Source organism: Nematolebias whitei, chromosome 14, assembly GCF_014905685.2.
Source record: "Nematolebias whitei isolate Nwh7 chromosome 14, NemWhi1, whole genome shotgun sequence".
NCBI lineage: Eukaryota > Metazoa > Chordata > Actinopteri > Cyprinodontiformes > Rivulidae > Nematolebias > Nematolebias whitei.
Window position 1 is genome coordinate 42564407 of NC_056511.1, and position 9806 is coordinate 42574212.

The 9806-nt window shown below is 42.4% G+C and overlaps 1 protein-coding gene across 1 annotated transcript in view; it reads right to left on the reverse strand.

Annotated features, from left to right (window-relative positions):
* Window positions 1–927: 927 nt before the first annotated feature.
* The window catches only part of pdzd3b (PDZ domain containing 3b), an 18494-nt gene continuing 9615 nt past the window's right edge, over window positions 928–9806 (reverse strand). The window contains exons 4-11 of the mRNA XM_037687602.1: window positions 9448–9659; window positions 9163–9367; window positions 8921–9057; window positions 7493–7697; window positions 7218–7414; window positions 2618–2827; window positions 2307–2522; window positions 928–960 (exon numbers count right to left, since the gene is read on the reverse strand). Coding sequence (XP_037543530.1) covers window positions 928–960; window positions 2307–2522; window positions 2618–2827; window positions 7218–7414; window positions 7493–7697; window positions 8921–9057; window positions 9163–9367; window positions 9448–9659 — 1415 coding nt within the window. The remainder of the gene's footprint in view (window positions 961–2306; window positions 2523–2617; window positions 2828–7217; window positions 7415–7492; window positions 7698–8920; window positions 9058–9162; window positions 9368–9447; window positions 9660–9806) is intronic.

Here is a 9806-nt window from a genome sequence, read left to right on the forward strand (position 1 = left end):
AGCCCCCTCTAGCTGCTCTAAGAGTTCTATTAACCTAAACTCCTGAAATTATAGTCAACTTCCTGGGTACAGCAGAGCTGTTGACATCATTGTTTTTACAACACCAGTTTTATTTTATTCAGATGGCAGCTCATCTTCAGCCTAGTTCTGCTTGAAGTTTCTTCTTGTTCAAAGGGAGTTGTTCCTTCCCACTGTCACCATGTGTGCTGCTCCAGTTGGGAGATCATGATGAAGGGAAGATTCAGTTTCATCTTTTGCCTTCCAGATAGATAACTTTTACTAATTGTTTTTTTTTATATTGTATGTGAATGATTTAGCACTGTGTGATAACTTTTGTTGTGAATTGGTGCCACATTAATTAATTGAATCCTCCATACTATGCATTAATAAAGCTTTTACCATACACAATACAATGTACAATGTACAATACAATGAAGTATTTTTATTCAAACCAACTTTAAATAGTGCATTGTCTGTGTTTAACAACTATACTTCACATTACAGCTGATTACTGGAAAGAAAATGGGTGTTCAGGGTGTGTTTTGCTCTTACATTCTTGCAGCTTTTTGTAATTCAACAACTTTCAGAGATGTGTATAAATTAAGGTGTGAAGCATTCAATGCTTCTGATTGTTAAAAAAAATACTTGTATTTTATCTAATAGATGTAAAATATACCATCACACTAATACACAGTTAATCTGTAATACTGAATTTAGTGACGTCATCATGCCACTGTTTATGTTAGTAAACTTCTAAAAATCATATTCATTTAAGCTTATTCTATCCATTTTAACTTGGATTCCTTTTGAAATCCAAATATTTAATTGAGGCAACTTAAAATAAATAATATCTTCAACTTTGCTTGAAGTTTCCTCAGAAAACATTTGGGGCTGGAAAATATCTTCAGGCTTCAGTTTTGTTTCTTCTTATAAAACAGATATCTCATAATCATCTTCTTCCTGCTGAGATACAAATAAGAACATATTTTAACTAGCATTTATGTAAAACATTTGTCAGATAAGATTCCTTTTCCTTTTTGCAGCTGGGTTGCATTGAGGCGTGATGGTAAAATAATGAAGATTATTCATCTGCATTCAGTATCTCATAATGAAGAAGTGTAAACAGAATTTCATACAGCTGTGCAAATTTATTAAAATAAAGGAAGAAGGGAGTAAAAGATAATGGATGGATGGAAAATAAAATAAAAAAAACATGTATTTCATAGGAATTCAGAGTTCTTTACTTTGTCCTGCATTGCCTAAAGTCTTTGGGCGTTTTGTGTAAAATGCTGTGCTCACCTGGATTGGAGGATTTTCTGGCATTACTTTGTGCAGTTTATGTTTAACTTTTAATTAACAGACAAATAACATCACAGAACACTTTTTCAAGGGAGGCCTGGGTCTGAAGGCAGCCTAAACAGACATGTTTTTGGACCTCTCAAATTTAGATTGGTTGAATGGGGGCCACTGGTGGTCAAACATTTTTAGGACCTTCCAGAGGTGTTCAACAGGGTTCAAGTCATGGTTCTGGCTGATCCGCTCCAGAACATTCACAAAGTTGTCTCCAGACAACACCGGTGTTGTCTTTACTGTGTGCTTTGGGTCACTGAGTTCTGTGGAACAAGATTTTATTCATGAAATGTGTACTTTGTTCATTCTTCTTTCCCTCAACCCTTACTGGACTCAGAGTCTCCCAGTCACTTCTGCTGAATCCCCCACAGCTGGATGCTGCCACCAACATGTTTAACTGTTTGATGTTTCCTCCAGACATAACATTTTACGATTGCAAACGATTCAAGCTTGGCTTATGACATATTGTCACTCAAAACTTGAGTATCCTTTAAGTGCTTTTGTTTTCAGATATTTTGCAATGAGGGGAGGTTTCTGTCCAGTCATTGTGCCATAAAACCCAGTTCAGTGCAGTTCCAGCTGTCTCATCTCCACACAAGATCACTGATGGCGGGCAGAGTAACAATCAGGTTTCCTGGTTATTTCTCACTAAAACCCCTTTTCCCTTGACTCCTCAGTGTGGAAAACATTTGATTGCTGATGTAAGCATGATACAGGTAGTCTGTAATAGTGGTAGTGATGTGTATGACAAATAAAGACCCTTGAATCCTTGAAAATACAAAATTGTATAAAATTTGGTTTTACTTTGTCATTATGAGAACTGATTGTAGAATACTTTAAAAAAAGGAATCCAAACAATTGTATTGGATTGCAACTAGAGTTGTAAGAAGTAAGCTTAGAATGTTTTCTGAAGCCATTTTATTATATTTCTGTATTTTTATGGTGTGTGTTTCTACCTCTTTGCTGGTGACATCAGAAGTTGAAACATCAGCTGTTGTCATTTTGTTGTAGCTTGTCTGATCCTTGATCAATAAAGAAAGAATACTCTTCTCTTTTTCCACCAGCTTCATCACATCTTCCAATTGTTTCTTCTCCACATTTTGCCCATTGACTTCCAAAACTACATCCCCCACAACAAGTCCAGCTTTCTCTGCAGAACCACCAGAAGCTACCTGCAGGGAAGAGAGATAACAAAACACTTCAGTAATATTGTTTTGCCTTTGAGTGTATTTGAGTGGATGAGTGTAAAACTTTATTTTTGCCCCACCTGACTGATCGAAATGCCGGGTCTCTGTGGGACATGGTCTAGATCAAAGCCAAACCCCAGGGGACCTTTTTGGACTGTACAAAGTCTTGGACTGCATGAGTCACTGTTTTTCTTTGACGATAACTGAACTTCTGCAGATGCTGGTACATTTTCATCCTTCTCTTCCTCAGCTGCATCATCCTCACAAAACAGAAGAGGAGAAAGACCCAGCTGCAGGAAGAAATCAAAGAAAAACTAAAGTAGGAATATTTTTACACCAAAAGCATAATTCTTAAAGAGAAATGTCAGAACTTTTGAAGTGGGGTTCTGTTCATAGGATATAGAAAAGTCCCGCCATGATTCTTGGCCTTTACACAGGGCTTAATTTGTAAACTGATCGATGCTGGGAACGCAGTAGTGGGTGGGCCGGGGGTTGGGCGTCTGGGGGTCCTCCCCCAGAATATTTTGAATAAGGTAGATGTTATTTCCTGTATTTTGATGTATTTTAACAGGTTGTTAACTCCTTCAGCTTGACAGCCTCCCTAACCCGGGGTGTCCACAACTGAGTTCGAGGAGGGCCACCGTGTGAAGCGCCAACAACCTTGTAACCACAGCGCAAGGCAGCCACTTTAACAATTGAGTCGTGGAACATGGCCCACTCTGACTCAATGTCCCCCGTCTCAGCTGGGATGCAGTTAAAGCTCTCCCGGAGGTGTGAGTTGATGATCTTCCTGATAGGTTCTTCTGCCAGGCATTCTCAGCAAGCCCTCACTACATATTTGGGTCTACCGGGTCTGTCCGGCATCTTCTCCCACCATCTGATCCAACTCACTACCAGGTGGTGATCGCTCAGCTCCTTTCTTCACCTGAGTGTCCAAAACAAATGGCTGCAAATCAGATGACACGACTACAAAGTCAATCATCAATATTTGACCTAGGATGTCCTGGTGCCAAGTGCACTTATGGACACTCTTACGTTGGAACATGGTGTTTGTGATGGACAACGTATGACTAGCACAGAAGTCCAACAACAGATCACTGCTTGAGTTCAGATCAGAGAGGTCGTTCCTCCCAATCATGCCACTCCAGGTCATACTGTCATTACCCACACGGGCATTGAAATCCCCAGCAGAATAAAGAAGTCCCCAGCTGGTACACTTTCCAGCACCCCCAACAAAGATTTCAAGAAGGCCGGATACTCTGAACTGTTGTTTGGTGCATAGGCACAAACAACAGTCCGAGCCCATCCCCCCACCCAAAGGTGCAGGGAAGCTACCCTCTCATATACTGGGGAAAACTCCAACACTCAGGCTGGGGGCTGAGTAAACCCACACCACTCTGCGGCTCTAGCCATGGGCAACTCCAGAGTGAAATTAGGTCCAGCCCCTCTCAAGGAGAGGCACCAATGTTCCAGAGCGTCAAGATGAGCTCAACTATATCTAGTTGGTATCTCTCAACCCCACACGCAAGCTCAGGCTCCTTCCTCACCAGAGAGATCACATTCCATGTCCCAAGAGTCAGCTTTGGTAAGCCAGGGTCAGAGCACCAGGGTCAGAGTGCCAAGGCCCCCAGCTTCAGCCACTGCCTATGACATCATGCACCTGACTTGCAGCCCCTCCTGCAGGTGGTGGGCCCACAGGAAGGCAAACCCATGTTGTTCATTCGGGCTGAGCTAGACCGGGCCCCATTGGTAGAGACCTGGTCACCAGGCACTCGTTGATGAGCCCCTCCCCCAGGCCTGGCTCCAGGGTTGAGACCCAGTAACTCATGTCCGGGCAAAGGACACAGAGTTCCTTGTTCTGTTTTGTCCATCAAAAGTCTTTGGAATCGCTAATTGTCTGGCTTGTCACCTAGGCCCAATCTGCCTTGGAGACCCTACCAGGAGCAAATATAATTGTCCCCGACAGCATAGCTCCTAGGATCATTCAGGTACACAAACTCCTCCATCGAGATAAGGTGGTGTTTCAAGGAGGATTGTCTCAGTTAGCAGGTTAAAAGTTAAGGTTCATGACAGAACAAGTCCAAACAAGTATTACTTGTCTGGAAGGGCTGCCGGTAGAGTGCCTCTTCTCCCCAAAGAGAACATGTCAGCATGATTTGGGTTTGTAAAATGTCATCTGAATGAACTACAAGACTCCTGGAACAATTTCCTTTGAAAAGATGAGACCAAAGACCTTCTCATTCCCACCGGCACATCTTCCATGGAGAAAGCGGAGTCGGGGGACTTCAGGGGTGGTCTGTCCATAACCGTGGTTGAGGTCGCCGAGGTAGTTAAAAAGCTATGCAATGGCAGGGCTCCAGGGGTGGATGAGACTCGCCCTGATTTCCTTAAGGCTCTGGATGTTCTGGGGCTGTTTTGGTTGGCACACCTTTGCAACATCACATGGATATGGGGTGCGGTGTCACTGGATTGGCAGACTGGATGGGCAAACTCCCATGACCCCTTGAGGACCCTAGTGAGGGTGAACAGCTGGTCCAGTGTTCCACGGCTAGGATGGAACTTGCATTGTTCCTCCTGGATCTGAGGTTTGACCCACTTTTGGACTTGATTCTCTAGTACCCCTGAATAGACCTCACCAGGGAGGCTAACAAGAGTGATCCCCCTATAATTGGAGCACACCCTCTGGTCCCCTGTTTTAAGAGGCATTCATGTTGTCATCCTCTGGCCTTCAAATGGCACAGTTCAGGTGTAAACCAGAATGCAGTGTGTGAAGGAGACTGTTCAGGTTTTTGACTCCCTAACACCCTGGCTGTGGGCCAGAGTATTAAGGAGGTTGTGGAGACTGTTGTTATAGTGTGATACTAGCTTGTCAGGAGAGGATGAGTTGTTTATGTTGGGGAGATTTTCAATACCAGTATCTAGAGTGTCCATGTTAATGTTCTTGATATTTTGAAAAAAGACGACACGTGATAGTTTAGTTTTAGGGTGACGACAAGCGATGAGCATGATCAAAAGTTGGCAGATCAGTTGCAGAACAGTTTTGAAGGCATGGTGGCTCAGTTGGTAGAGCTGTTGCTTCTCAGCGAGAAGGTTGCCAGTTCAAATCCTGGCCTGGGACTTTTCTGGGTGGAGTTTGCATGTTCTCTCCGTGTATGTGTGGGGTTTTCTCCGGGTACTACAGTTTCCTCCCACAAACCAAAAATATGCATGTTAGGCTGACTGGTAACTCTAAATTGTCCCTAGGTGAGAGTGAGAGACTGGATGGTTGTTTGTCTCTATGTGTCCCTGTGATGGACTGGAGACCTGTCCAGTGTGTCCCCCGCCTCTCACACATTGATAGCTGGATATGGGCAACAGTGACCCCTGTGACCTGAAGAGGAAGAAGCGGGTAAAGAGGGTAAAGTGGAAGGAAGGAAGGAAGGAAGGAAGGAAGGAAGGAAGGAAGGAAGGAAGGAAGGAAGGAAGGAAGGAAGGAAGGAAGGAAGAAAGGGATGGAAGGAAGGACGGACGGAAGGATGGATGGGCGGACGAACGGACGAACAACAGTGAAAACTACAACTGTCCCAACAAGATAAGTTGGGTAGATGTAAATATGTATGTCTGATTGGTGGCCAGAAGGTCATTACTGATGTCTTTCTATCTTGGCATTATATTAACACACAAATGTCTGCTCCAGAGCAACAAACTGATAAAAGGCCTGCATTTTTATGCAGATAGACAAGCTAGTGGTTCAAGCTGAGCCAAGACCAAAATAACTTGTTATTGTCTTAAAGCTTAAATATATATATTTTTTAAATCTACATAATGCTTCAGGCAAAAGCTAATTCATACACTTTTTTAGGAATGGTAATTTCACATTGCTTGTTCTTATATTTTTACTTAATTTCACAGTTGTTTGCAGGCACAAATAGCAGCAGCAGTATCATGTTCTGCGGTGTTTTAGAACCCAGGGTGCAGACAGGTACAGGGGAATCAGTGGTAAAATAAAGAAAAATGGATTTATTTACAAAACACAAAACAGCTGACGTGGCAAGAAAACTTACATTAACTCAGGACAGCACAGAGGAACAGAAACACGACAGGCTGTGGGGAAACACGGTCTACGAACAAGGTGGAAACAAAGACGCTGAACTTAAAGAGACACTAACGAGACACAAAGTTGAACGCCTGGGGTGATTGGGATTGGGAACAGGTGAAGCAGGATCTGGCAACATGAGGGGAGAAACACTGGAGAGGCTGGAAACACAAGCACAGCAGACTCAAAAAAAAAAAAACATTAATGGAAACATAAACACCACAAAATATACAGATCCCAACAAACAGCTGGCTGAAGCAATCCAGATGCAGCCTGGAAGCACAAATGTCAATGTACAAATATAACAATGTTTCTGTTGAAATGTGAAAACAATGGTTGCGTAAACCTTTGTGAAATAGCCCTAAAAGGATTGTAGATTGTTATTCATTGTAAGACAACTCCAGCTGTTTTAAAAGAAGTCAGTAACCTTTATAGTGATGTTGTGTCTAATTGTTCTCAATAGTTAGTTCCTTTTTAGTTATGGGATCAGTCAAATAGCACAGCACAAGAAGCAAATGATCATTTAAAAATGCTGCATGATGAAACAAAACATGCTTCAGTGTTTAATCAAGTAAAATGTGTTCTGTTTAGTAAGTGATACCCACCTTGGTGTAAAAGTCTAGCCCCGAGGGAGTGATGGTGGTGAGGGAGACCTGCGTTCTACTCAGTCGCACTCTGTCCACAATGTCATCATGCTGCAGTGACTCCACTGACTCTCCATTGACCTCCAGCAAGAGCTCTCCATCCTTCATTCCTCCCTTCTCTGCAGGACTGCCTTTGTCCACCTCACGCAGAACATGATCTATTTTTTAAAACGAAATGAAAAGAGTAAAACTCTGCCCTTTTAGATCTGAATCTGTGCTATTCTTTTCCTTCTCACATGTGTTTCCTGATGGTGTTTTCTCTAGCCGAAGGAGAAAGCCGTACCCCGAAGGTCCAGGTATCAAATGGAGCTTTCTGGCTTTAAAAGGCAGCTTGTGTGAGACGGCCATGGCAGGCAGAATGGGCATTGTCTTTTGCATGTAGATCTTCTCACTCTCACTGTCTATCACCAGGATGGTGATAGCATTGCCACACTTTTTCATCTATAACAAAATATTCATTATTGCAATATAAATCATGTCTTGTTTCTTTGTTGTTTGGATTTCATTGTGGAGCTGAAACATTTACAGCATGAAGAAAAAGTAAAGGGTCCAAGCCATCCATTTCCTGAAGCAGATAGACTGCTGTCCCAGCTCTACTCCACAGACAGATTCAGGAAGTCCTTTGTCCCTCAAGCCATCAGACTCTTCAACTCCTCCTCATACTTTAAAAATAGAGGCTTGTGAATCTATTGCACCCTGGACAATGATGTATGTGTATGAATGTATGTATACATGTACATATGCGTGTGTGTGTATATTTATATAATATAATGAATGTAGTCCTTTCTACTACCTTGTGCATATGCATAAAGTACTTGCCTTTTTCAAATTTGTGTTCTGCTTCTTTTTTGATTATTTCATATGCATTTTTTCTGTATAGTTAGAAAATGCTACTGGTTGCCTCAAATTCCCCCCTGGGATGGATGGATGGATGGATGGCTGGATGATCGATCGATCTATCTATCTATCTATCTATCTATCTATCTATCTATCTATCTATCTATCTATCTATCCATCTATCCATCTATCCATCTATCTATCTATCTATCTATCCATCCATCCATCCATCCATCCATCCATCCATCCATCCATCCACCCATCTATCTGCATGCCAGCCTCCCTGCCTATCTATATTTTCTTAAATATAGCCTTCTTGTGGTGTAGAACTTCTTTTGTAATTAACTAAGCGGACACAAAATTAGTTCATCCAAAAAAGATGAACCGACCCATTTAAAATTTGAATGACGTTGATACTGTGAAGTATGTCCGAGCTACAGAGCTCCAAAGAGAGCTGGGTTTGTCATTCGTTTCACCACATTTCACTGTGCATGTGGAAAAGTTCTGTGCCATACAATTTGCTGAAAACAAAATCCCTCACATGGTATTTCCAGTTGAGCTCAAGTTGAGGACTGGTATTTGATGTATGGATTTTTCTACAGCTGTGCAAAAAATTAACTATTTGGAAATTTTGATTAAAACAAAACAACACCTAAATAGTACCGGGTAATAAGGATCTTTCAGTGCTTTAGCCTTGGCACCCTTAATAATTTGATTTGCATGTGATTACTGTTTTCATACTTACATACCTGGATTATTGAGCATGCATCAGGATGTTTTCATACTTAGTTTGCTATTACACCTTATTTTATTACGATGATACAAACCATTCGGGAGAGTGCAGCATGTGTGAGATGGGACACCATTGCTCCATTCATCCACACCAAGTGATCTCCCTTACACACCCCCGCCTTTTCAGCTGCGCCTCCTTTCACCAGGCTCACAGAGAAACGACCTCTCTCTCCTGTGGACCAGACGGAGGTGGAGTAGCAGGGCTCACTTCAACATGACAGATATTGTATCTTATCTTGAACATTGGACTTGCAGCAACTGCCAGGAGATGTATTACCTTCCAGGGGTGTAAAGCTGATACCCAGACCTGAGGCAGAATCCTTGGTGATGTGGCAGAGCCTAGGTGGTTTGCAGCCTTCTTCCTTGTGGGCTTTGACCAGAGTTTGGAGGTTTTGGCCTTGTGACACAGTCTGCTCATACTCCTCTCCATCTAGCACTAACAAGCACAACTGGTGTCCACTAAGCTTTATCTTTCTAGACACCTGAATTAAAGAAAAAAGGGAATTGTTCAAAAAGAAAAAAAAAATATCCAGGAGTGACACTTAGAAGAAGCTCACCTTACCTCAGGGTGAGGAACATCATCAATGTAGCAGTTGTTGACCTCCAGAAGTCTGTCTCCATCCCGAAGACCACTGCGCTCCGCTATGCCTCCTGACACCACATTTCTGATCACGTGTCCATTGCAGTCTCTCTCCACCCGCAGGTTAAAGCCAAAAGCCTCCCCGTCTTCTCGTTTCAAAACACACAGGCGAGGCCTGGGTGTCGACACGGAGTCTGGTTGGAACGAGGCAGAAAAGTGTTGTCACATGGAGAAAACTTTCCTCGTTTTTTATTTTTATTTATTTATTTATTTATTTATTACAAATACAGTGCCTTGTGAAAGTATTTGGCCCCCTTGAACTTTTCAACCTTTTGCCACAT